The following is a 27,407-nucleotide window of genomic DNA, read 5'->3' on the forward strand; positions in this document are numbered from 1 at the left end:
AGCTATAAGATCATCTGGTAGTCAAAGTCTACACAAACGTAAGAAAGAACAAAGCTCTTGGTTTCTGTGACACAGGCCTCTGTCCTTGTGTCACCTCTGTCACCCGGTCTCCTGCAGCAAAGCCTTCCTGGCGCCAGCATGGTGGGAAGACCTGGCCGAACGGCAGGTAGAGCTGCCCGAGGAGCAGGCTGTGTGCCGGGAGTCCTCCGAGGAGCCTCCGCCTCTGTCTCGCCTGCAGTGATGCATGGCCTTCCTTCTACTGGCACCCACGTCCCCCGACGGGTGTGACCCGGGAGCCAGAGCAGGACCTGATGCCATCCTGTGCTGTGTCCCTTCCCATCCGCCACGCGCCAGGCCTGCTGGACATGGTACCCAACAGCTTCACACACACAATTTGCCCAGGCCCAGGCCAAGCTGCTGCAGCATAACTGACGAGACACACCGATCTTTACACGTGGGTGTTTAATGAATGACAGCCATTCAGCACTGGCTCACTTTCTGTGCATGTGTGTTTTTTGCAGGGTTTTTTTTGGAGGGGGTTGTGGTTCTTGTGTTAGTCTGTTTTGCATTGCTATAAAGGAATACTTGGCACTGGGGTATTTATAAAGAAAAGAGGTGTATTTGGCTCCCCGTTGTGCAGGATGTACAAGCACGGTGCCTGCATCTGCTCAGCTTCTGGGGAGACCTCAGGAAGCTTCCACTCAAGGCAGAAGGCAAAGGAGGGGCAGGGATGTCACATGGTCAGAGAAGAAGAGAGAGGGGGAGGTGCCAGTTCCTTTAACCCAGCAGTCCCCAACCTTTTTGGCACCAGGGACTGGTTTTGTGGAAGACAAGTTTTCCACAGACAGGGGCTCGGGGGATGGTTTCAGGATGAAACTTCCACTTCCAATCATCAGGCATTAGATTCTCATAAGGAACACCCAACCTAGATCCCTCGTATGCGCAGTTCACAGCAGGGTTCGAGGGCCCACGAGGATCTAATCCCCCTACTGATCTAACAGGAGGCGGGGCTCAGGCAGTCCCTCACCACTGCTCAGAGGAGTCCTCCTCGGAGGACTCCCGGCACACAGCCTGAATGTTCAAGTCCCCGTGTTCTGGGCCGCACCAAGCGCGAGCCTCTGCCTCTCCCCAGCATCTGTCGCCCTGCCCCTCCCCGCCTTGACTGTGTCCTGCATCCACCTGAGCTGCTGTGGCTCCGGGACCAGGGGCTACCTCCACCGCCGCATGCTGCCCTGTGGCCCCTCCTCGCTCGTCGGGGCTCCCTGTGCCCTGTGGTCCCTCCTCGCTAGTCTGGGCTGCCCACTCTGGCACTTCTCTTTCTAGCACTGCTGCCTTCTGCTACGTCTGCTGCTTGGCCTCCTGCAGGGAGCCACGGATGCTCCCTGCTAAGCACGAGCTGCTTCCCCTCGGCCCTGTCCCCTCTGACTTCATAATGCACAAGCCAGGCAAAGCCTCAGCTTTTCCATTCGCTCCCAGCCTCGCACTGGGACAGCCTACGGAGGCCACTGCTTAAAGCCTGGGGAGGAACACCCACCCCAAGCATCCAGGCGTTCCCTGCGCACTCTAGGACCTCATTTTGGAATTGTAAAGGAAAGCAGTTTTATGGGTGACACAGATGAGCCTTAGAGCCAGGAAACGCAGCGGCCCAGATGTGTTCACCGCCACGTGGCATCGAGGGCAGGAGAGCAGAGGGCCCCTGGGCCTTGTCCGCGTGTCCAAGCTGTGCTGCCTCCGTCACGCCAGCACCTGCAGTCAGTTGCTGTTTGCTGTCGGAGGTAGGGGGTGCTGGGCTCCCTGTCCCGAGGGTGCGGGCCGTGGTGTGCTGCAGCGAGGTGCGCTTGGCGGCGGCACTAGGACGGGTGGAAGTGGTGGTGGTGGTGGTGGTGGTGCTCGTGGTGGTGGTGGTGTTCGTGCCGCTGGATCACCGGCACCGCGTAGCCCTCTCCCGCTGGCGTGGGCGGCAGGTCCCGCACCACCTCGTGCTCCACTGCGGCAGGCTGGGCGTGTGGGGCCTTGAGTGGCGAGTGGCCCTCCCTGCCCTTTTGGCGGTACCGCTTGTGGCCGTAGGGTGGCGGTGGGGGCTGCGGGGGAGGCTGCGGGAGGTGGTGGCCGTCCTGAGGGGCCTGGGGGGACAGGACGGCCGGCAGGTAGTAGCTGAAGGCTTTCCCGGACTTGCTGCTGGCTGGCACCCCAGGCGGCTTCCCGGAGCCCTTGGGGGACTTGAGGAACTGCTTCTCCGGCCCCTTCGGCCGGGGCTGTGGGTCCAGGGCCCGGGCAGCAGGTTCCAAGGATGGCACGTGTTCCACCAGCACCTGCGACCTGCGGTGGTGCACGGCGTGTGTGTCCGGCTCTTGGGAGCGGGACCGGGCCTGGAGGTGCGAGGCCCTGCCCTGGGGCTCCTGCTTGGCTTGTACAGGAGGGGACCCTGCGGACACAGGTCAGAGTGTGAGGCCCTGGGAGTGCAGGCCCAGGTTCCCATCTCCTCCGAAACGGCCCAAGGCCCGCTGGAAGAGCTGCGCCAGGTGTCCCATCTGAGGCTAGCCTGTTAGCCAAGTCTGCAGTCAGACGGCCACCAGCCCTGAAGGGAAGGGGCCCGGCCACCGGGGATGACCTGCCTGGCTCCACAGCTCCCTGCAAAGGCCGACTCCTCTAGCCCCATCCCCACTGCGTGTCCTGGGAGCGGAGCTTCTCTCCTCGCACAGCTGAGACCCTGCCTGGGGCCCCATGGCAGAAAGCCAGGTTATGTCAGGGAGGGCACCCCCAGGATTCACGTCCCTAAACCCTCATTACAAAACAGATTCCAGAAGGACCCAGGGCTTCCACCTTCACAAGGTGCAGTGCAAGCCCCATGCACAGAATGGCCCAGTTCAGCGTCAGCACACAGCACACCGAGCCCGTGACCCCGATCCAACTCCACCCCTCCTGCCCCTGGGGACTCCTGGAGCCGGGGTTAGGAGAGGGACTTGGCCCCAGTCCTTGGGGAGCGGCCTGGGCTTTAGTCCAATAATCTCCATGCAGGCCACACGGGGGTGCTGCTGGTCAGAAATAAATGGGTGCTGGGCAGGCTGCCTGCCATCTACACTGCCTGGTGTCCACACTGTCTGTTGTCCACACTGCCTGCCTGCCATCTACACTGCCTGGTGTCCACACTGCTCTGTCTGCCATCCACACTGCCTGCCATCCACACTGCCTGCCTGCCGTCCACAATGCCTGCCGTCCACACTGCCTGCCAGCCGTCCACACTGCCTGCCGTCCACACTACTGGACAACCCCTCTGCTGAGTGAGCCGGTGATTCGACCCTAAAATACTGACTTCTCACCCCAAGGCAGGGTTTTCCTGAATGCAGACCCAACGTCTTCCATCTCACTTTGAACCAGGTACTCCCCCTGCCATACACACACACCTGGAGGGGGCGCCCGCCTTGCTTTTGGGCGGCACCAACAGGTAGCCAGGAGGCAGTCATCACCAACAGGTAGCTGTGGAAGGACCTGGGTGCCAGGCGGGGTGGGGCAGGGTCCCCCTGCACTCAGGGCTGCAGGAAGCAGGACCTTCAATGGGCACCCACAGCCGGGGCCTCGCGCCCAGGGTGGCCTCCAGGACATACCAGGGCCGAATCTGGACGTGTAGTTCTCAATCCCGGCGAGGTCCAGGTAGTGGTTTCTGCGCTCCGTGTTCTCGTCCACGCAGTAGGGTCCCCGCTCTGAGCAGGGCTGGGGGTCAGCGCTGGGCCTCCTGCATGGAGCACAGAGAAGGGCCTGACCGCCGCACAGACTGGGCGGCACGTCCCCGAGGATGGGGTACCTGCAGCAGGCGGCGGACGTCCGGGGTGTGTCCTGACCAGCACCCACCTCCTCGCAGAGCAGGAAGAGCGGACGACTGGGCGCAGACACAGCCAAGTGCCGTCCAGAGAAACAAGGTCATGGCCGCCCCCCAGAACCCTGTGATCTCTGTCCCAGGCACCAGAGCTGCAGGTGCTCTAGGGAGTGGCTCATGCTGTAGTGGCCCCTGGTCACCACTCTGGGACCACTGTAGCCACTGCACCAGCCACCCTCAGCCACTGCCTGAGCCATCCCCAGCCACCCTCAGCCACCCTTAGCCACTGCCCCAGCCACTGCCTAGCCACCCCCAACCACTGCCCCAGCCACCCCCAGCCCTGCTGCTGCCAAAGCTGCTGAGTGGAGCAACAGGGAGCCACGGCAAGTCCAAGCTGAGGGTGTCAAGGCTGCTGCAACTGCTGCCCCTCAAAGCCCTCTGCTCAGACAGACTCGGGGGCCCAACTCAGCCATGGTGCCGGATGCTGGAAGGGCCTGTGCCCCACAGAGCTGCCGGCCCAGGTGCCCCCAGCAGGTCTGACCTAGAGGACAATGCATGGCCTGTGGCCTGCGGGAAGCAGGGGTATGGCCAGGGTGCCTCTGCCTAAGGCACAGCCCCACCCTGGCACCCCAGCCCTCACCTGACGTGTGCAGACAACCTCCTGTCGGCCACCCTTGGCTCCTCTGGCAGTTCACTCTCTGTTCTGCAACGGTTGGGCTCCCGGTCTGAAAGGGGGGTCCTGCTGTCACTCACTCACTCCCTTCTTCATTCAGCACTAACTCATTCACTCATTCATTAACTCACTCATTCACTCATTCATTAACTAACTCACTCATTCACTCATTAACTCACTCATTCATTAACTCACTCGTTCACTCATTAACTCACTCGTTCACTCATTCATTAACTCATTCACTCATTCATTAACTCACTCATTCACTCATTCATTAACTCACTCATTCACTCATTCATTTACTCGTTCACTCATTCATTAACTCACTCGTTCATTCACTCATTAACTCACTCGTTCATTCACTCATTAACTCACTTGTTCACTCATTCATTAACTCATTCACTCATTAACTCACTCACTCATTCACTCATTAACTCACTTGTTCACTCATTCATTAGCTCACTTGTTCACTCATTCATTCATCTGCTTACTCACTCACCCATCCATTCACCCACTCACTCCTCCATCCACTCACTTGTCCCTCCCTGTCCCCAGCACACAATTTAGGTCCCTGCCAATGTGGGGTAGGGTCCTGTGTGTGTGCTCAGGCCTCACTCACCCTGGCCGGCAGGAGGACCCTCCTTCCTCTTGCTGGAGGGCTCAGGGCTGACGGTTAGCTTCACACGGAGGGTCTTGCTGCTGCCCGAGGAGTGGTTGACCGAGGCATCCACGACCTCATAGATGGTATGCATGAGGCTGGACATGTCCTGGGGCCCAGCATCGGTGTCACTGACAGAGCAGACCCCAGGGGATGCCACCCGCCCTCCCTGCCAGAAAACACGCCCATCCCCTGCCCCTCCCCGCACCATCCTCGCAGCTGCCGACAGACCTCAGGGACCAACACAGGCGTCTTCTCTGAGCAGCCTGGGTCTGCCTGGGAGGCCCTGTGAGTGCCTCCAGTGCCCTCAGGGCAGCCCTGCCGTGTGGGAAGCACAGCCGCAGAAATGGGCGGTGCAGGCTTGGCCCAGAAACACATGTGAATCAGGCCCTGGGGAGACGCAAGCCCAGCTGGCGTGAGGAGCTCTCAGCAGACAGGTCCCCGCCCGCCCCTTGAGGTATGGCGAGGCCAGCACAGTCCATCTGTCCCTCCATCTGTCCCCCAGTCTGTCTACTACTGGGCCCTGTGCAGCCCTTCCTGTGGACCTGACACAAACACAAGCTCACCTACCTCCCTGGTGACCTTCCCACAGTTGTCAAAGTCGTAGAGAGTGAACGTCCACTCCTGGCGGTCGTCGTCCTCCACCGAGACATCGCACTGGAGCGCCTGCGGGGGACATGGGGGCTGGGACCTCGCCTCCTACCCACACCAACACGCCCCATTCCGTAGGGGGCAGGATCTTCTGGGGCCTTTCCCGGGGGTCCCTCATGCCAGCCAGGAAAGGGGGAGCCTAGAGGGCAGCATGGCTGGAGCCCAGGCCCTGGAACCAGCAGGTCTTTCTTGTCCGTCTTCAGCCCTCCTTGGGGGGGACACAGCTTTGTGCTCCGTGACTTGGTTTCCCCACAGTGACACCTGTCTCAGCTCATGCAAGCACTCCATGTCCCCCAGAAGGAGAAGAGGACACGCTGGCCGTCAAGTGTTGTCAATTCCAGAAATCTTGACTGGACACGGAGACCCCACCCCTCCCTCAGCCCTCCCGGGAAGCGGAAGCCCAGTGCCCTGTGCCTTGGGCCCGGTGCCCTGCCTCCAGTCGGGCTGTCCGTCAAGTCAGCTTTGGCATTACTCCTGTAGTGCTAAGGGTACCAAGGCTGGGAACGCGGCTCAAGTTATTTAATGCCAGACCAGTCAGTTTTGGCCAAATTCACAGCAACATCCCGCACTCGCTGGCTCCTGCTGACTTTGGCTGCATATTCAAGTTTTGCTTCAGTGCTTTAAATGGGGTGAACTGTGGGGAAAACTGAGTGAACTACGCACTGTCCACAGATGCCCATTTTAGGGCAACACACACCTGTCCCTGTGCCCCCGGCCCCAGGGACGTGTTCCCGCAAGTGAGGCCGGAGAAAGACCTACGTCAATGTTGAGGCGCTGCCCGCCTGGTCCTCGTGGGTCCTCGCGGTTGGCTGCCCTCTCTCCGTCATCTGCGCTGAGTTGTTGTCCTGGGCGCTCGCGGCCCTCAGCTTTCTCAGCAGGGAGTGCCACTAGGGGGACAAGAGGTGGCGAAGGGGCTGGCAGAGGAGACATGGAGGATGTGGCCTGCCGTGGGGGGGGCCGTCGCTGCCCTCCCCTCACCGCACCATGATCCCATCCAGACGAGCCTGAGCCGAGAGCCCGATCTTGGGACCCCTGCGGAGGGGAGAGAGGCCCCATCCCAGCCAGCCTCAGCCAGGTGTGCCCTCCTCTCACCAGCCCACAGTGGCTCCCAACTGCAACCACCACCTCGGGGCTGGGGATGCAGCAGACTCCGAGGAGCACAGATAGGGGAAGACAGCCTGGGCCTCCAGGAGATGCTCCCTGTGTCATCATCAGGCCCCCCTCCCCGTAGACACAGTCCCTACCGCCCTCCACTCCAGCATCCTGGCACTGAGCCCACAGGCCATGCAGGCCACCTGTGCACTGAGTGTGTCAAAGGCGGCCCCCTCCCCCAGCCTCTGGGCAGGATGGATGAACAGCACTCAGGTTTCTGGGGCACAATTATTCCATTATTCTCTGGCACTCACAAGCCGCGTCCCCAGGATAGGAGCATGGGTCTGTCCCAGCTTAGCACCTGCAGACAAGTGCACGTCGAGCCTGAGCTGGGACGACACTCTGGGCCTGCCTTCCCATTGAGGGGGGTCTGGGTGCCTCTCTTGGCTTCAGCAGCCATCTGAAGGTGACCCGGCTGGCTGACCTCCCAGCACCCTCCCACAGACCCACAGGTAAGCCAAGTGTCAACCTGCCACATGCCACAGGTAGGACTGGTGCCACGGAGACACACAAGTGGCAGGGACTTAGGCTGGGCCAGCATCTCACACATCCTCTGACCCAGGGCTGACGTGAAAATTCACAGGTCACCTTTATACAGAGCCACCCCCATCCACAAACACAGGCTCACAGAGACTCCAAACACATAAAGGTGATGCTTAGGGCTCTGGCCATGGGATGGGCCTTTTTCATCTCTGCTGCCAGATCCCAGCTGCCAGTCCAGCGAGGACCCTGTGAGTTGTGCTGCCAAGCACTTTTCAAGAACAAGGTGCGTCTGAGTCTGGGAAGTGCCCCTTGCCTCACACACAGGTTGTTTTAAGGGTGGTTTTCTGGCGTTGCCTTGGTACGGGATGAAGTCTGCGAGGTTTGGGGAGGGAGGGCTGCGGGAGCTGCACTTACCCTCTAGGGGACACTGGTCCTCCCGGAAAGGCCCTTCCTTGGGGTTCCCATTGGGCAGCTCCTGCAGGAAGAACGGGGCAGTCAGTGGCCACACAGCTCAGTGGGCAGGCGGACAGGAGCTCTGGGCGGCTGGACTGGAGCCTGACACTCGCCTCAAGCCTCCTGGGGCATCTCAATCTCTGGGTCCAGAAACACCAACCCTCTGTGCCCCACTCAGCCTCGGATTTTAGGAGGCAAAACACACAGACATGCCCGTGTTGTCAGGTTCCCCAGAGCATTTCCAGGTGGAAGATGCGGCTGCCTGGAACGACCTCTTCGGTCAGTCCTGCCCTGAGGATGCCCCTGGCCAGGGCCCCCACGCTGGATCACCCTAAATACAAGAGGAGACGCACCTGCCCCTTTGCTCTGGGGCCTGCTCCCAGCACTGCCCCCCGGAGCCTGACACGAGGACTCCAGCCGCTGCCCCCACAGCTGCCCAGCACCCCAGCGTGCCTCTTCTAGGGCTGCCAGCAGAGACCAGTTACGGAAAATGGGGAAAAACTTCAAACACATCCCAGCGGTGTTTCTGCTGAGCCAAAGCTCACTGAATTAGCTACAGCCTTGAGGACACGGAGAAGGAGACAGACCGTGGTCAGGGCAGGGGTCTTGCGTGGCAGTGGAGGTGCGGCGTCCCTCAGCCCAGCACTCACTGCCCTGGAGCATTTCCTGAGAGCAGGCAGCTCTCGCGCAGGCGGGCTGGAGGGATGGGCAGCTGTGTTTTTGCTTCTGATTCCAGGTCCCTGGAAAGCCGTGGAGAGCCCACAGGAGACAGAGCACAGAGCTGAGTCCCGTCTACCCGGACGGCCAGAGCCTGACCCTGGCGATGACTTTGGTGCGAGTTGGTGTCTCCGTGGGTGGACACGGGACCCCAGGGCTGCCCTCATGGTCCCCACGCTTCATCCTTTCCTCCTGACCGGGGTCACGTGCCCTTCATCCCTTCTGACCTCCTGGGGGGCTACCGGCCCCGCTGGGGTCCCTGGGGTTCCTGGAGTCTGGCCTGGGCAGGAGGCCGAGAGAGGTTGCCCTCGAGGGCACCTGGACCCCCCCCCCAAGCGCCTCCTGCCACCGTGGTCATTGGCCAGGGGCCAAGCACGGTATGCTGGAAGGTTCCAGGCTGGCCGGCTGCCACCCCAGACCTTGGGCAGGGAGAAGGACTGGACCCCCATCCACACATGGGCACTAAGGTGACGCTGCCGAGGCTGAGTATGGTTGAGTCAGACCCAGGCCCCCAGCCCTCCTTGTGGCTGAGCCAAGGGCCCCCTGGAGCTGAGGTCTCCTGCCGGTCACCCAGGGAGGTGCCAAGGCAGGGTAGGCAGCTCCCAGTGGGAGGCAGGAGAGCTTGCCCTCATTTTAATAAGAAACAAAACAGCTGATTATTAAAAAGTAGGCCTCCCTCCTGGGGGCTGCAGTCCCGACATTCCGGGACTGGCTGCTGCGGAACTGAGGGGCCCTATGAGCCCAGCCTGGCGAGGCCCTCGTACATCCACACAGCAGGGAGGCACCACTGTGAGGTAAAACTCTGTCCACGTGGACACCGGCATAAAACCAAATCATCTCTAAAACCCGGGCTGTGGTTATTTATTTTTTTTCAAAATCAGAATAATGGATGAGGCTGCAGTCGCAGGCTTCTGTGGAGTGCAGAGCAGTGCCCAGAGCCCCAGAGGTGCAGCCCCCATGGGCACAGCATCCTCGTGGGAAGGACCAGGTGCCAGGAGCTCCAGAGCCCCTCAGGTGGACTCGTCCAGGTGCTTGGTGGCGGCTGCCAACAGAAATGGTGTCATGAGGGCAGCCAAGGCCCCCAAAGCCCAGGCTGAGAGATGCAGGCACTGTCACTGTGGAGGGCTGGTAGGGAGGGGAAAGTGACCCTAAATGCTGAGGTGGGCGCCCCGAGGCATCCCTGTCCACCCCTGGGAGCTCCAGCCCAGACCTTCTCTGGGATGTGGGGAGGGTGCTGGGGGGCTGCACCACGCAGGGTTCTCAGTCCCCCCACCCCACTGCACCACAATCCCCCACCAAGTGCCCAGTTCACCTCCCATCAGACCAGCAGGCAGAGCTCAGGCCTCCTGCATGGTGCTGGGTGCCCCAAGCCTCTTTACAGATGGCAGTGAGGTGCCCTGGGGCCTTAGGGCCGGCACGCACAGCACTCCTTGCTAAAGAGCCCTAACTGAAGTCACTCATGGATGCCACATTGCTGTCCAGATGGGGGGCAGCAGCAGCGGCTTCCTGGAAAGTGCCAGAACTCATAGGAGCAGCCGGGCAGCGAGTTGGGCGGGGTGGAGTAATTTTTAAGGGATTTTTAAGTGTTTCCCACGATTTGCTGAAAATGACAAGTGAGAAATGGCGCATCACGCACTCCACGCATGACGTCAATACGGCGAACATGCAAACGCCGTCCGTGTCATGTGTCTAAAAATTCTGAGTGCACTTGTGGGGGATTTCTATTTTATTTTATTTTATTTTTTTTGAGACGGAGTCTCACTCTGTCGCCCAGGCTGGAGTGCAGTGGCGCAATCTCGGTTCACTGCAAGCTCCGCCTCCCGAGTTCACGCCATTCTCCTGCCTCAGCATCCCATGTAGCTGGGACTACAGGTGCCTGCCACCATGCCCGGCTAGTTTTTTTTGTGTGTGTGTATTTTTAGTAGAGACAGGGTTTCACCATGTTAGCCAGGATGGTCTCGATCTCCTGACCTCGTGATCCGCCCACGTCAGCCTCCCAAAGTGCTGGGATTACAGGCGTGAGCCACCGCCCGGCCACTGGTGGGGGATTTCACTGGTTACAGACAGAAGTCTAAACTTGCGAGATGGCAGGAGGAGGGGTGCAGCTGTTCAAGACAGAAAGAATCTGCACAGACCCGTGGTTTGATTTCTGGAAATGCTTCCCGTGCTACACCAACCAGTCAAGCTACAATAACCAACCAACACTGTAATAACCAGCCAACGCCACACCAGCCATTCAGCCACCAGCCAACGCCACACCAGCCATTCAGCCACCAGCCAACGCCACACCAACCAGCCAACGCTACACCAACCAGCTCATGACCGAGTTCCTAACACAGAGGAAAATCCCATTTAAAAAAATCCACTTATACCTCAGCCCTAGAATTCTCAGCCCTCGAATGCACAGTGTTTTTTCTAAGCCACAAGTCAACAGCTGCCTCCGAGATGCAGAGAGGATCAAACGGGAAGAAATATTTGCAGTCAAAGCCACACCGGTCTCTGTGGCTGGTGATTTCATCGAATCCGTCCTGGTTGCATAAAATTGCCCTTTAATCTATGCTGCCTCGGTTAACTAGAAGGCCAAGAGCTTTAATTGCAATTTATAAAACCTGCCTCCGGGCCACTGGCCAGATGTGCGGCCCCTCCCCACTGGGGAGACTTCCTGAGAGGCCAAGTCCACACTCGGGACCCCAGCAGGCCTGGCCCAATGTGCCCCAGCACCCACCAAAGCCTCAGCTTCCCAGGGCAGGCGCCCCTCCCTGAGATGCAGCCCCCACCTGGCCTCGCCCTCCCGAGGACCCACCCTCCCCTCACTCCCTCCCAAAGGCCCAACCCCCCTCAATCCCTCTCACCCTGCCCCCAGTGAGAGCCTCCTGTGACCCCCCAACCTGTTCCACCCCCGCCCCGTCCCAGCTGCACTTCCGGCTTGGGGTGCCTGGGCACCTCCTCTAACCTGTCCCACTGCCCTGCATCCCTGAGAACCCTCCATGTCAGCAGTGACTCCACGGCTGGCCTTCAGGCCTCCCCATGCCCGCTGTCCCCTCCTGCCCACGGCATCCTCCTGCAATGCTGGGCGCTCTCCTGGCCGCTGGGAGGACAGGGAACCCGACCATGGGCCGGCCCCGTGGGGCCTCATCCCATAAGGAAAGCAGCCGCATCTGCCTGAGCAGCTCGACCCCACTCCCTCACTCAGCGTCACCTCAGATTTGGGAGGAGGGTCTGACCCCAGGCCACGGAGGCCAGAGCCCACAGCCTCACAGCTGCATGAGTGGCAGGTGTCTGTCACACGGCGTCAACAACAGGTGGCCTTTGCTCCAGGTCCCATGGCCCCGTGGGACACTCACAGAGGTCACCCCGGTCTGTGGGCCAACAGCCCCAAGGCCACTGTCCATGTCCCTGCCATGACAGTGAGGACATCTGCTCCCCGCCACAGGCACCAGGCTGAGTGCTTCGTCCTCCCAGCACCCAGCTCCCGTCCTGGTCCCAGCCCAGATGGTAAGATGCAAACCACAGCCTCCACAGGCGGCCAGGCACGGAGAGACGCTCACAAAACAACTCCCAGCTTCCTTGGAAAAGTCAAAAGGAGCATGTTCCCGTGTCCCGTGTGCCAGCACTCGGCAGCGCCCAGCAGCTGGAGCACCACTGCCCCCCAGAGCCGCCCCGTCTGTCGGAACCCCTGGAGGGGCGCCAGGCAGCTGCATCACAGGTATCGTCCTAGTGGCCTTCAATCTGGAAGTGCCGGTGCAGGCGCCTCTGGAAGCCACCTGGAGTAGGCAATGTCCTCTTCCCAGTAGACAGGTGGGCACGGCCAGGCACCCTTCCCAGGTCTCGGAAACATAGGGAGGCGCCGTCCCCTCCTGGGCCTCGTGAGGGCAGCTGTTGGCCACAGCCCTGGTGGAACCCCCGGCGGGAAGCACATGGGTGGTCCACAGTGAAGTCATGGCCCCTGGGTCACAACCTAAGCCCTGGTCTAGGGTTCTGGAAATACCAGCCCCGATAAACAGGCAAAGGCTGTGGCATATCCAGGCGGCCAGGCTGGGAGCATCCCCTGGAGCCCACCGTCTCCCCACGAGTTGGGAGGGTGGAGGTGATGGGAGCCGAGGCAGAGGAGAGGGAGCAGGGAGGGAGGAGAGAGACAGAGAGGAAGGCTTCGGAGAACGGGGTGGGTGTGTCGGGCAGCATTTTCCAGAACTCGGGGCCCCCGGGTCCCTCTGGAGTGGATGTGGAGCCCCAAGTCTGGGGCATTGTCCAAAAGGCGCAGCTCCTGCTCCACCCAACGCGGGACGGGCCTCTCCTACAGCTTCCATCACCACCAGCAGCACCTGGTGCCCCTGGATCCACAGGTGCCTCCCGCGCTGTACCCTGGCTCCCCAGTGCCTCAGCCGCCTTGCACTGTGGTGGGGACGGCCCTGTCGGGTGAAGCCCCTGGCTGGAAGTTCCTACCACTGGGGAAATGGCCTCGGTGCACCTCCCTGTCTTTGGCAGGTCAAGCAGTGCCTCTGGAGTTGCACCCAGGGGGCCTCCAGGAGCTGAAAGGAAGGGCCGAGGCGACGGCCTGGCCCATGTCCTGCGGTCATTGCCACCACCCCCATGGCCACCCTGTTCTGCAGGGCTAATCCTGCAAACTGGGCTGCCTTTTGCTGGGCAGCAAAGGCCCGAGGCTTCCAGAATTATGGGGCTGTCGTGGCATCGAGGGCAGGTTTGTGGGGCTCAGGCAGGATGCCAGGTGGTAAGGAGCGAGGTGGGCACCTGCCAGGCTTGGGCTACAGCCACCACTGCCTCAGGGCAGTCGGGAGGTGCCTGGAGTGCAGCTGGTCAGGACCAAGGCCATGTCCAGGCCAGCAGTGACCTTCTGCCTCAGAAGCTGCGAGAACGCTGGACGTGGTGGGATGAAGTGAGTGCCCAGCAGGCGGCTCAGGGAGGGGAGCTTCAGGACATGGCACACGGGCTGGAGCTGGGCCTCTCGGGAAAAGGCTGAGGGTGATGCCAGGATCCCAAGGAACCCAAAGGGCTGGGACACCTCACAGCAGGTGGGAAGAGCAGGGACAACAGGCTGGGACACCCATAGCTGGTGGGAAGAGGAGGGACAAAGGGCTGGGACACCTCACAGTGGATAGGAAGAGCAGGGACAGCGTCACTGGCAACTGGCGGACAGGAGCCAGCAAGGTCAAGGGTGCAGGTTCTGGGGCTGAAGGACAGCCAAGGACCCCTTTTCGGCTGGTGGTAGGGGGAGGGTGGGAGGGCACCTTACGAGACAAGGTGGAAGGTGAGGCCGGCAGGAAACAGGAAGGAGACAGGTTGAGTCACAGCAGGCTGCAGGCGGCCCTGGGGGAGGGGCCAGAGCAGCAGGGAGAGGGCCTGGGGCCTGGTGGGGGACGGTGGTTTCCAAGCAATTGTAAATGCAAAGACCACCACCCCACCCGCCTCCTCCCTGCTGGGAGCTCAGATGCAAAGATGTCTCTCCAAAATGTCACCGTGGGGAGGGGGAACCTGCCACCAGCGTCTGCAGAAGAGTGTGTTTTCTTACAAGGAGGTGCTGGGGCCCACTTCTGCTGGGCTGCCATGGGATGGAATTTGACTTCAAGGTGATCCGCCAGCACGCCTGTCTGGAAACCCTGCAGCCGGCTTTGAAGTCAAAGTCTCGGTTTCAATGGCTAAACAGTTTCAGATGTGACAATGTAGTTTTATGGGCTTAATAATTCCGACACATGTGCAGCTGGGGCCCAGAGAGGCTACAGTAACACCGCCTGCCGGTCCCTCCAGGCTGTGCTTGCTATTCCGAACTTCTGGTTCTAAAGTGAAAGATTTAAGGACGATGAGACTGAGGCCCTTTGGGGAGGGGCTGGGGAGAGCCGGGTCAGGGGGAGGGGCGGGGGGCCGGGTGGAGGGGGGCCGGGCGGAGGGGAGGGGCGGGGGGACTGGGCAGGGGAGCCAGGCTTCCCACGCAAGCCCAGGATACATTCAGACGGAGTCTCTGGATCTGAGAGGCATTTGCAGATTTTGCCCATCAGTTCTTCTGGGTTAGGACTGATTTGAGAGATCTTTTAATAACCACATGTGAAATTTATATCTAGAAAAGCAGTAACTTTGGGGTCAAAAAGCCTCCTAAAATACTCAGATGTCCTCATAAGCTAGAGTTCTGCTGCAACTTAACTTCCTGTAGGCCCAGAAAATACAAATGTTTCCATCTCCCTCTTCATCCTGCCTCACAGCAGCTTTTCATCATCTGGATCGTTTAAATGGAGGCGCCACATTCCCCACGCCCCTCACTCCCTCACTACAGGGCTTTTGTGTTGGCATCTGCCCCCTTACCCAGTAAATGCCCTGAGCCCAGGGAGGGTCTCTGCAGGGCCTACCCCTGCCACGAGGGTGGACACTCAGCCTAAGGGGACGACTGACCACACCAAGGGGTCAAGGGGCACCTAGCCCAGCCACGGCGCACCCTTACAAGTGGAAGTGAAGAGATGAGTTACAGCGACAGGCCCAGGGCTGCCCTGCCCATGAAATTAACCCCAATCTAAACATATGCAGAGAAAAAAAAAACATGACAAGCAACACGTGGTCAGCGAGACCTGGCTTTACAACCAGGCAGCCGAGCTTCCCTCCCCCCACGTTTAGAGAGGGGGACTCAGGGAGCACTTTACCCACATTAACCGACTTGGACGGGAGGGGGAAGGCGTGAGCGCCGCTGAGCCCACACCTTGGCTCAGGAATGGGAACCCACAGCCCTCCCAGAGACTCCATTGTCAGCCAGGTATGGCTGAGGCTGAGCAGGGTGACCAGGGCCAAGGGTGGAGAGCAGGTGCCTTGATATGAAATGTTTTCAGCTCAGGTATTAAATACAGACCTATGTACGTGTGTGTGTAACCTGTATGCACGGATGTATACACGTGTGTACTCACATATGTGAACACATCACACATACACCTACATATACACGTGTGCCTCTGCCCAGATAATAGAGGTGTGATCATAAATTCTGCCGAAACTTTATGCCCTGCTTTTTACTCTCAGCATCCTGACGTGCTGACGCTGAATGTTAACAACCATTTCACAAACTCATCTGCAGGTTTTTCTTCTCCCAGTCACGCCTGCTACTGTCTTTGTCTTCAGAGCTAATGATCCCCAATGTCACAGAAAAAGGAAAACCAAGGGTGACTGACCTTCCAAATTCAGCTGCCACGCTCAGCTTACATCCAGGCCACAGAACACACAGAATAAAACCACGACTCAGGCCCTGAACTTCCGAACGGCTGCACCCTCGGCCGCCCCAGTCAGAGGAGGCTGAATTCCAGCAGGATTGAAAGCAGACCCGAATCCACTTCCCTTCTCTCTGAATTCTTCCCCGGGAAAAACCACCGGATGTTTTTGTTTTCTTTCATTCATACTAAAGCCTCATGTGTCCTGTTTCAAAGGAAGATTAGTTCCAAAGCTGGAAAGAACCCTGCTGCATTTCAGAGTTTTCTTTTTTCTCATTTGGAAGACACCACATGTGAACATGCAACGTCGATGTCCTTACCAGACAGAAACAGCGGGAAATGCTGGTTGAGGGGCTTATATTTGATTACAGCTCCAGACCCTGGGGACTGAGCTACTCAAACAAATAATCAAGGCCTTTTCTTTCTCTTAAGCACCCCCGTTGCATGCCCTGCACATGACAATCTCAGAACTTCCACATGGGCCCTGCTGTGGCTGGCGAGGGGCTCTATGAGACGAAAGGAGGGCCTGGTGCCCACCTGCAACTTTGCTATTGGCCGAGGCTGCAGAGGGCTCTAGGGGGCAGGGGCTATGCCTGGCAGCTGCCATCCACACGAGCCACAACCCACTCTCAGGGGAGAGTGGTGACAACCCACGCATGAGAGGTAAGAAGTGTTCAGAGGAGACCACGCACATCTTTGTTACAGGACACACAATCTCATCTCAGGAAGGGCGCTGGGCCCGAGGCTGCAGGGTGCACAGGCTGAGCTCTGAGCAGCACACAAAGCCTTGGGGTCACACTCCAAACTCGAAAGAGGAGAAGCCAGCATGGGGGGTGCAGATGGGGGACATAATTGGCAGGGGAGGTGCAGGCAGCCAGGACCACTGCCCCGGTCACTAGAGCTAGAGGCAATCACAGCCCTGCCAGGGGGACAGCAGGAAGGTGGCACTCTGGCCTGGTCGCTATGCCCTTTTGACCCAGGACTCACGGACAGGGCTCTGAGTCTCCCAGACTGAGCTGTGGACAGAGGCGCAACGTCCCCACCTGCTGCCCCCAAGATGGCCCAAAGCAGGGGTGGTGCTCTCAGCCCTTTCAGAGGTCAAGGACGTTCCTCTCCGCGGACCCAGCTTGCGCCACGCTCTCCCCACGACAGGCAAACAGACCCCGAAAACAGGCCTCCGGGGCAGTTTCCCCTGGGCAAAGCCAGGTGGTTGGCATGGACGGGGCTCCCCTCATACACAAGACGCCTCCAAGCAAGGCCTGGCAGGGTCCTGACCACTGGCCGGAAGCATCCGGGCCACCTCTGTGCTCCGGCCTTGGGCCTTTCTGTTGGGCTTGGCTCAGCCTGTGGGGCAGCTGCCAGTTCTTGCCACCTCCCCGTCACCCTGGGGACAAGCGGGCTGGGTGTCACCGTCTGAGCACAAGCCCCCGAGTCGCCCCGACTGTGACCAGCCTCTCCCAACACACGTGAGCTGGCTGCCGCCTAAAACGCGTCTCAGGCCTGGGAAAGCTCATGAAACACCCGCGAGAGCCTTCCCCAGGCCCACATTCGCTTTGTTTTACAGAAAACCTAAATCACTTGCAACAAATCAACAGCAGGAGAGGAAGGGCCAGAAGCCCCTGCTAGTGGCTCCACCTGCTCCACAGACGGGAGGACAGGCTCGGAGCCCGAGGAACGTGGCTCGCAGGGTGGGTGGGGGTCCTCCACCCTGAAGTGTCACCCGAGGGTCATCCGGCAGGTCTGCAGCTGTGGTGCTCCTCACAGACACCAGGTCTGGCCTCCCACAGCACAGAGACCAGTGCACACCTGTAGGCTGTGCCTGTGGCTCCTTCTAGGCAGAGGAGATGGATGGGGGCCGCCATTCTTCCTCCCCCCATCTCCCGCAGCCCCCTGCTACTGTCCCATCCTCCAGGTCTACTCCTGCCTCAGGGCCTTTGCACTGGCCACCCAGCCTGGAAGCCTCCGGGGGGCCACACTTCCTCCATGCCTCCTCACCACACACTGTCCTGACACCCACAACAAGCGGCAGCCCCTACTCCTGCCCCGCCTCTCCCACACCCCAGCCTGGCCTCTCTCACACCCCAGCACCCCAGGCCCTGCACCCCAGCCTGGCCTCTCTCACACCCCAGCACCACAGGCCTGACCTCTCTCACACCCCAGCACCACAGGCCCTGCACCCATGCCCGGCCTCTCCCGCATCCCAGAACCCAGGGCCCTGCCGGCCTGCCTTCCGGCAACCACCATCAGGTTCTCCCAGCAGCCAGAGAGCAGCTCAGACCCTGGGGCAGCGGGGCAGCAGGGCAGCCCGGTGGTGGGGGTGCGGGCTTTGGTCGGGGGGCTTCTGGGTTGGGGTCCTGGCTCCGGGACTCAGCTCTTCTGTTTTTGTTTCCTCCTTTTGAGGGCGTGCCCAGGACAAGCCTGTGACAGCAGCACAAGGCAAAGACAGTCCCAGAATCCCATGGCCGGAAGCCTACGGCAACGTTCTTTCATGTTACACCACAGCCCTCAAGAGCAAAATCAGAGCCACTGAAATGCCCCTGCTCCAGCCCTGTCTAGGGTTGGCTGGTCTCAAGTGTGAGTGGCTGCCCCAAAGGGTGCAGGGCACACGGACCTGGCCATTGGCCTGGCAGGGCCCTCAGGACGGATGAACTGGGTACATCTGGGCAGCCAAGAGAGCAGGCAGCGATGGCACGCAGAGGGATGTGGGGTGACGCTGAGGCCCAGACGCCAGCCACCGAGGGCCAGGCTACCCACGTCCCCGGGGCAGCAGGGAGGCCACCAGGGGCAGCAGCTTTGCACCATGTCCAGGCAGGTCCTTGTGAGAACTAGGATAGGGCCGGCTCCTTTATCCTTTGTGGGAACTAGGATGGGGTCGGCTCTGTTATCCTTTGTGGGAATGAGGATGGGGTCGGCTCTGTTATCCTTTGTGGGAACGAGGATGGGGTCGGCTCTGTTATCCTTTGTGGGAATGAGGGTGGGGTGGGCTCTGTTATCCTTTGTGGGAATGAGGATGGGGTTGGCTCTGTTATCCTTTGTGGGAACGAGGGTGGAGTCGGCTCTGTTATCCTTGTGGGAACGAGGATGGGGTGGGCTCTGTTACTCAAAAGCAGCTGTAGCTCTTGTCATGTCCCCCTTAGCGGATGTGAGAGGCCTTGTCCTAGAGGTAGGTCCATGCAGGACCACAGCCTTAAGGACAGGTGGGAGCCCTGGAGGGTCCTGACAGCCACCGATGTGAGTGCCATGGACCCTCACCAGAGACAGCACGGAAGGACCCCCCATTTCCATCGGCCTCCAGCAAGGCTCTCAGTCCAAATCCACCAAGACACTTACCATTAAAATAATCTCCAATTTGAATGTTTGTATTACAATATTTCATGCTTTTTGGCTTCTCTGATTCTGGTGCGCAAAACTATGTACAATTTCCCTGGAAAATTCTGCAGAACAAAGGAAAACAAACCTTCCCCCTCCGGCTGCCGAGGGCTGGCCATCACCACCAGTGAATTCCAGCTCTGTGCAGGACAGGATCGAACAAACCCAATTTGTTTAACGCCAGCGTGAAAGGTTGCCAGAGGGTGCCCTGCCAAGCATTTGCCAACATGAAAGCAAATTAAAGCTCCTATCAGCTAGCATGGGTGCAGCTCACTGGGAGAGCGGATCAGACCGCGGTCTCTGCAAGGCTTCTGTCCCAGCATGTCCAGGCTTCGCAGCCCAGAGGCGGCAGCCAGAGGAGCGGTGCTGACCCAGGTCAGTACCATGTGTCCCTCCAGGCCAGCACCATGAGCTTCGCCCCACGCTGGGAAGTGTCTGGCATGTGGGGGGATCCTGCTACCTGGGCAGACCCCTCACACACCGCGCCTTCTCCTCCCCATGGTTCCAGCGTTAACCCAGTAGCCTTGTGGGAAGGGCTCCTCCAGGGACAGCTAATGGTCATGATCTGTGACAGACAATGGCTCAGAAGGTGGCAGGGACTGAAAGCTCTGGAGCCCTTGGAACTGATTAGGGGTCCTGGGCTTGGGACCCCTCCCCATGTTCAGGAAGGCAAGTCCAACAGGAGAGGGGCCATGGTTGGCAAGACTTGTGAGAGGACAGAGCCACAGGAACCCTCCAGCATGAGTGCCCCAGGACGCAGCACAGGCCCCCTTGGGTTCCACACATGGACAGGCAGATCTGCAGTCCTGCTGGGAGCAGCCCACCCTGAAATGCCGGCAGCGGCATGAATAGGCAGGACCACCCCTAAACGCTGACCTCACCCAAGCAGGGGCTCCTGCTTCCTCCTGCTTCCTGATGCTCCTGAGGCTTCCCCAACAACCTGGGGGTGTCATGGGCCTTTCTTCATAACCCAGGGACTTTCTGATGCAGGCATCTGTCTGAGAGCCCTGCAGGAAGGATACAGGGCTCAGCCTTCAGAGCTCCAGGGACCCAGTGACTTGGCAGGTAGCTATCCACAAATTCTGGGGTAGGCTGGGCAACTCCAAACTCAGGTATGTCTGGCCTCAAGAACTGCTGCTTCCGTAAAGTGTGGCTTTGCCAACTCAAGAACAGCAGCCGGGAGGCCAGAGCCTTCCTCTCTACAGGAAGGAGGGCAGACTCCCCTCCCACCCTCTGGCCTCTGCTCCCACCACACCTGGCCACACCGGGGAGGCTGTGGGCATTGCCAACCAGTGAGAGCTTGCTGACAGCTCAGACGACTGTGCGGTACAGGTCGGGCCCACAGCATCTTGGCGTGAGCTCACGGCCTCATGCACCCCTCTGGCTTGGAGCACCCTGGCACTTGGGGAAAAGCCCAGTAAGGGGCTTGGCCACACCGGGCTGCTCTCCAGGTGGCCCTCGCTGCCCGGCCTTATGGAGTGTGGAGCTGTCCCTTGTCTTTCCTCGCAGGACCACAAGGGGAAGCAGGCGGCCCAGGCACGAGGGATGTGGCCAGGCTGTGAGTGGCAGCACTGGGTCCGGAGCCGGGTCCAGAGGCTGTGAGCCACCCCACAAGCCGCCTCCGCTAACGATGGGATGACAGAAACCTGGTACTGACGACGGGGCCCAGTCACACGTAAAACGGCCACATGGTGGCTCCCAACTGTGGTCTTTGACCAGGACATCGTTCACAGCCTCTGTCAGGGCTGACCAGGTGGGTATCCCTTGGCCGCAAAGCGAGGGTGGAGGACAGGAGCCCTTGGCCCAGACTCCTGACTTCCTGAGAAATAGAAACAGCCGAACCCCCAACCCCAGCCTAGACAGGACAGTGGCAAGGTGCGCGTTTACCCCTGCCGGGGCCTAGACCTGGGGTGGCCATGGACTTACCGCCTGCTCAGGCAGCTCTGAACAAGCGGTGGCCACCTAAGGGCAAAGGAGAGCCAGCCACTCCTATGAGGCAGGCGAAACTGCACTTCCAATCTCGCCATCACCTTGCTGCTCAACGGGAGACATGCACAGCAGGGGCCCAGTGCACCGAAGGGCACTCGTGGACGGGTACTTGAGACGGCCCTGCCCTTTCTGGCACAACCGCCTTGGCCCACACCAGCCACAGTTCCCGCGGCTTCCAGGAGTCGCACGTGTGTCTGATGGAACCCCAACCCCCTAAAGCAGGCACAGGGCGGCCCGAAGCTGCAGGGCTGATGACCGGTTTCTGAGGATTGCAAACCAGCCTGGGTTTTTTAAGAAAAGGAAAGATGTAAGCTCTTCAGCCAAAACAAGATGAAAACCTCAAAGGAATTCAAATTACTCAGCCACAAGAAGGAAGGAAGGAGGACGGAGCAGCACCAGGCTGAGGTTCCCACTGACGAGGGTAGAGCGAAGCCGCCTGTCTTCTTTCACCTGCAGAAATCTAAACCTTCAGCTCATTCAGCAGCAAAATGGCCAGTTTTAGCTTGAGGAAGCTGATTCGGAAGTCCAGGGGTGACAGCTGCCCCAGATGCAGCTGCGGGCTTGTGGGCTTTTTCTTCGGCCTTGTCTGTGAAACCCCCAGCTCCAGCCCCAGGCCCTGCGGCAGGGACGCCCTGCGCTCCAGGGCCTCCATCCAGACACTTGCCTGGCCCATGCGCAGGGCTGTCAGGATGCACTTCACAGACACAGGGGCCGACATAAAGTGAGGTGGCTGCCAGTGAGAACGCATACCGGCACTGTCCAGGCGCAGTGACCTGGGCGGGCAGGACCATGCCACCGGCCAGCCTCCGGCCTTCACCATGGGCAACACAGATCTACTGGTCCAGCCTCATGGCCGGGCGCCGGCAGCAGCCTCTCCCAGTCAGCACCCCAGAGCCCCTGCTGCAAGACAGGGGATGCTTGTGGCTTGGTGGAGAGCTTGGCGGCACACACGGCCCTCAGTGCCCCAGGGCCCAGGCTGCCGCAGAAACTACATACATGGTGTCCAGTCTGTCCCATGGCTCTCAGGTGCTGGGCATCAGCTGCCGTCGGCTGCGTGCCCAGAGGTGACCTCGATGCCCCCCCAACAAGGGGGCATGGCCAGGTGGCCTGGCAACTCCCTTCTGCTCCCTCTGTGCCTGAGCCTCTGTGCACGTCTGTGCCGGCCTTGCCACATGGCCGGACCACATCCCAGGGTAGGAACACAGCTGCCTGTATCCAAGGGCCAGGCATGCAGAGGGCACCAAAATGAAAGCAAAGGGTAGCCACGACACGCTGCAGCCGCCGCCGGCTCTAACGCAAGGCCCCATATGGGCCTCAGCTGCATGAGGCCACAGGGTCCCGGAACACGGGTCACAGAAGACAGAAGGTCGGCCCTCAGTGTCTGTGCTAGAGGCATCCCCAAGTGCCCCTGCTCCCTTTGGAGGCTGCCGTTCTCCTGGACATCTTGGAGTGGCTTGTACCCTCAAATGCAGAGCTGGCTGGACCGGGCACCCACAACCTCTCCTTCTGTGTGGAATGTGGCCGAGCACCAAGCAGAGCATGGTCCATGCTGCCTTGTCTCTGGGCACATGTGTGCTGGCCCGAGTCTCTCCTGCAAATGTGTATCTTGTCTCCACCCTGTATCTCTGTGTTGATGCGGCAGTGTCCAGACTGTGCTCGAAGCCATGAAGAATTTCCCAGGATCTTCTAAAAGAAACTGCTCCCCCCAACTGAGAACTGGGCGTTCCACTGCCACATCCAGCTCTCTGGCCCCACAGAGGACAGGTGAGCGGTGGCTTCTGGGTGGCCAGGAGGGACAGGGAAGGGGCAGCCCCACCCCTGCCTCTGGGGGAAGGCCAGCTGCAGTCCTCAGCGCTGTGGCTGGCTCCAGTCTGAAGGCATCAAGTCATGTAATGGGGCTGAGCCCCCAGTTCCTGTGAGCAAGACCATGCCGAGGGCAGACGGAGTTTGCTGCGGGAAGCCAGAGATCAGTGCAGGTGAAGGCCTGGGCCCTGGCCTGGAGCTCAGCCCTGGACAGAGCCAGCATGTCTTGCAGCTGTGGTCTTCCCGGCTCCCTTCCGGGAAACATGTACCATGTTAGCACATTCAGAAGGGCCATGGCATGGGGGTGGGACCGGCAAGTGCATCCTGCAAGTTGGGACCTGCCCTACACAGGCCAATCAGAGCCGTGCCCACGGCCTCCCACATATGTGGGCAGGAGCCCCCCATGCAGGCCAGGGCCACGGCCTCCTCAACGCACAGGCTGGTCTGTCACGAGTGTTCACTCCAGTGTTGCCTCTGGAGTTACCCCAGTGCACCTTCCTCAGCGCTGCTTCATGGACGTCTGTGCTCTGTTCACAACAACATTCCAGTTAACAGTGACTCTTGTCTTTGGAACTGTTCTCTGCCAGCCTCAGGGAGCGCTGTGGAAACTAAAGCTATTCTGCAGACCAGATGATGAGGGTGAGTGTGCAGGGGCAGCCTGTTCCCAGGACTGAAGCCATCCTCCCTGCAGTCACTACCACTTTTAAAAACAGCCACGCAAGTGCACTGCCACCATGCACCACTCCTCACCCACGCACGACCCCAGAGACTTCGGATCCCTCACAATCCGCTCTCCAGACCTTCATGGCACTGTCACTAGCAATCCTATGGCCCTGGCCCTTCAGGGACACTCGGTGATGAAGCCGTGCGGGCCCCACCAAAAGCAAAGTGTGGCGCTCCGCAGAGTCGCCAGGGAGAGCCACGTCAGGGGTGCAGAGAGACACCTGTCTGGGAAAGTGCTGCTGTTGGTGTTTTCAGACACGTACAGAGGCAGGAGCCAGCACTGCTCACAGAGAATAATGGCCAATCTCATTTGTGTTATTTTGGGGTCTGGGGAGAGAGGACAGGTTGGAGGTCTTGGCTCTTAGTGCACCCAATCTCCACAGGGTTCTCTGCCACCGTTCTGTGGCATCCAGGATGCCTCGCACGGAACCACAAGGTGGATTTTGGAGAAGGGAAGGAGCGAGTCCCCTCGCTGGCCCCAGCCAGGCATCACGAGGGGTGCCTTGGGTGACTAAGGACTGGCCCTCCTCAGTGGATACCACCTGGGAGGACAAGGATGATAGGCAAGGCTCTGGACTACACAAAGAAGGAAGAAAGTAAGAGCCAGAGGGATGCTGGATTCAACACCTAACTTTTGGCCAGACACTTTGCTGTGGTGGCTACGGCTCTCCCAGACCTGGGTAGGATTTGTCGCCAGGGGCACGGCTGCCAGGTGAGAGGAACAGCAATGTGGCAGGGAGGGCACCTGGCCAGGTGAGGGCGCACCTGGGCCCAGGGGTCTCCATGCCAGGTGGGCGGAGTCACGGCCAGAAGCAGAAAATACAGAAAGGCAGCACTTTTGTCTGAAAGCTGAAATGTATTTAATTCACAGGATAGCCTTTGATTCTGAGTTTATTCATTTTAACTCAGAAAGGAGTTTTCTTTTATGAAATGATGGCAAAATTAGAAGATAACAATCCAAGCAAGCCTCAACCCCCAAACTATTCTCTAAAGAAAACGTCCCAGTGTAGAGTGCCGGGTCTAAATGCCCACAAGCAGCCTTCACGTTGACATCGTAGCCACACGGGGAGCACGTGCATTTTCCAGAGCGCACTGACCTCCCGCTATGGCCCTGGGAGCCGCACTTCACGGTGGGGGCGCTGGCTCAGGGATTTTAAGGTTCATGGTGCCGCGCCTCCCAGGGAGAAGGCCCCAGGCTGGTGGGCCAATGGACAGGGGCCGGCCAAAGCCCTGACCGTGAGTGAGGTGAACACCCGGCCACCCCAGGTGCTCACATCACTGACTAATCATACTAGGAGAACCTGGCTGCTAAATGGCACCATCTACTCACCAGCAAGCCCCTGTGCAAATGTAACTGGCAAAGAGAGCCAGATTGGGGCAGGGACAGCTCCCTGGATGGCCTCACCCTGGTCTCCCTATCCCGGATGGAGGCTCACAGAACCACCCAAGTTACTGTACCTTAGAGCATGCTTCCTACCCTCACAGACGTTAGATGGTCACTCTCAGGAAGCACCAATCCTAACTCTATTTCGTGTTAATTTCCAAGCACACCTAAGCCCCTTCTCAAGACAGAGCTGCAGAAAATGTCTCCAAACACGCCCAGAGCTTTTTTAAATCAACTGCCAGAAGAACATCTTTCCAAAAAAGAAACTGACTGTGTGTCCCAGCATGCTCTGTGTCTGGGGACCTGTGGGGACAGTGGGGGAGGAAGCACGGGGCAAGTGTGGGCCTGGCCACCTGGTGGGCCTGTCTACAGCAATCCTGTTCACACTGACACTGATGACCACTGAATGTTAGCTTTCTCACACTCAGCAAACATGCAGGTCTAATTTACCCCAGACCCTTCCAGGATGCCAGACCTGGACAGTTCTCTGCTCCTGGACATAGAACCTTCCTCACCCACACTCAGGGCCACCTGGGTCCTCAGCCAGCCTTGCAGTCTGGGTGGCCACAGCTGTGCAGATGTCCTTCTGTCTCCTGAGCCTCTAGCAGGCCTGTGGTCCCCCCCCCCCCCCGCCCCCCAGAGATGGGAGGCACCGCGGCCTCTGACTCTGGCCGTGTTTGCTGAGCGAGCACTGAGGCTCTGGCCAGTGATGCCCCAGGCCTGTAACTCCCACCCCTCCTCCAGCTCCTCCAACCGGGGTACTGCATTCCCGCTTCCCAGGACCCCCAGCCCGGGACGTCTAGGTCCAGCCCCTCCTGCTCCCCCAGTTCCTCCAGCCCGAAACATAGAGCCCCCACACCGCCCCCAGCCTAGGACAAGGAATTCCTATTCCTCCACCCACCACGGGACACTTGCAAGGCCTCCCCCACGGGACTCCCAGACGTCCTGGAGGCTGGGGAGGGACGGGCTCTCCTGGCCCGTCGGTAACTCGTGCGGCCATGGCGGCCCACGTCTCGCCTGTCCGCAGGTGGGCGCCAGGAACAGCGCTGACACTGCTCCCTGTCCCCAGGCGGGTGCGCAGCGCGACCCAGCCGTCGCCCCGCCGCCTACCTGCTTGTCCCGCGCGCGCCGCTCCGTTTCCTCCGCTCCTTTGCGGCCGCTCGCGTACGCTGACGCCACGAAGCTGTCCCCTGCGGCCCGGGGGCGGACGCGCGGGAAACCCGCACCGAGGAGGGAAAGAGACGCGCCGTGAGCCCCGCGGGCGCTGCGCCTTCGCTGTGTCCCCATCTCCCGGAGACCTCGCAGGGGCAGGCGTGCGGGTCCCGCGCGCTCCTGGAGACCCGCGGTCCCGTCCCCCCACCGCTGGCTCCAGGACAGGGCGCGCGCGGGCTCCTGGCTTCCAGGGTCCCGGCCGGGGTCGCCGCCCCCCGCCCCGCCCCGCCCCGCCCGTCCGCTCGCCCGTCCGCCCGCTCGCCCGCTCACCTTCCGGGCTCTCTCTCCGTTTGCGGGCGGCGGCGGCTGCGGCACGGCGGGGCGCGGGGAGAGGAAAACGACAGTGAGAGGCGGCCCCACGCCCGCCCGCCCGCCCGCCCTCCCGGCCCGCGGCTCACCGTGCTTGGACTGCAGTTTCCCCATCGCCGCCGCCGCGCCCCGCCGGGCCCCGCGCTCAGGTGCAAGGCTGAGTTCTGGAGCTGATGCCGGGCGCCCGCGGGGGCCACATGGGCCGGGAGCAAGCTAGGGTTCCGGTAGAAGGTGAGGGAAGATGGCTTGACGCCGTGCCGGGGCCAGGGGAGCCGGGGGCCGCGGGGCGGATATGGAGGGCACCGGGCGCAGAGCGCGGGGACAGCAGCGGCGGCGGCCCAGCTCTCACTGAGCGCGTGCGCCCGCGCCGGGGCTTTAACTGCGGCCCCCGCAGCGCCCCCGGCGGCCGCTGCCCGCAGCGCATCGGCCTCGACCCCCGCCCCCAGCCGGAGCCCCCAACAGCGACGAGGACCGGGCCTGGCCACCCGTAAGGGCGGTCAGGGGCTGCAGCAGAGCCTGGCGGGAGTCAGCTCCGACCCCTCACCAGGCCGTCCTGGGTCAAGACGTCCAATTCCAGAGGAGCCTGAGGGCCCCTCCCTTTGAAGGGGAGGACCCGCCTCCCTTGGCTGCTTGAGAGGGGGTGGGGGTGTGGACAGCCCAAAGTTGGGGGGGTCTCCGTACAGGACTAGTTCCCGCCCTCTCCTGGCGCTCCAAATTGATGAAGAACCAGCGTTGCCCCCCCCCCCCCCGGCTGGAAGCACCCTACACCCCCTTACTTTGGTTTGGGCAGGGTCTCCTCTGATCTGTGCCTTGAGGGT

General features: G+C 60.4%; 1 protein-coding gene across 5 annotated transcripts; it reads right to left on the minus strand.

The window, feature by feature from the left end:
* Positions 1-444: 444 nt before the first annotated feature.
* On the minus strand, positions 445-26,932 carry NKD2 (NKD inhibitor of WNT signaling pathway 2). Of its 5 annotated transcripts, none has more exons than XM_009208078.4 (11): positions 26,679-26,932; positions 26,551-26,586; positions 26,179-26,258; positions 7,846-7,906; positions 6,556-6,683; positions 5,716-5,811; positions 5,377-5,535; positions 5,107-5,254; positions 4,455-4,539; positions 3,606-3,733; positions 445-2,425 (listed from the first exon to the last, which is right to left on the minus strand). In XM_009208078.4, the coding sequence occupies exons 1-11, from the start codon at positions 26,701-26,703 to the stop codon at positions 1,851-1,853; spliced, it is 1,521 nt and encodes a 506-aa protein (XP_009206342.2). In that variant the 5' UTR covers positions 26,704-26,932; the 3' UTR covers positions 445-1,850. The 5 variants fall into 5 exon arrangements, with proteins under 5 accessions (XP_009206342.2, XP_009206340.2, XP_003899508.2 ...); XM_009208076.4 differs by having other exon boundaries at positions 3,606-3,802; XM_003899459.5 differs by lacking the exon at positions 5,377-5,535.
* Between the last annotated feature and the right edge of the window lie 475 nt (positions 26,933-27,407).

Source organism: Papio anubis, chromosome 5, assembly GCF_008728515.1.
Source record: "Papio anubis isolate 15944 chromosome 5, Panubis1.0, whole genome shotgun sequence".
NCBI classification, from domain to species: Eukaryota; Metazoa; Chordata; class Mammalia; order Primates; family Cercopithecidae; genus Papio; species Papio anubis.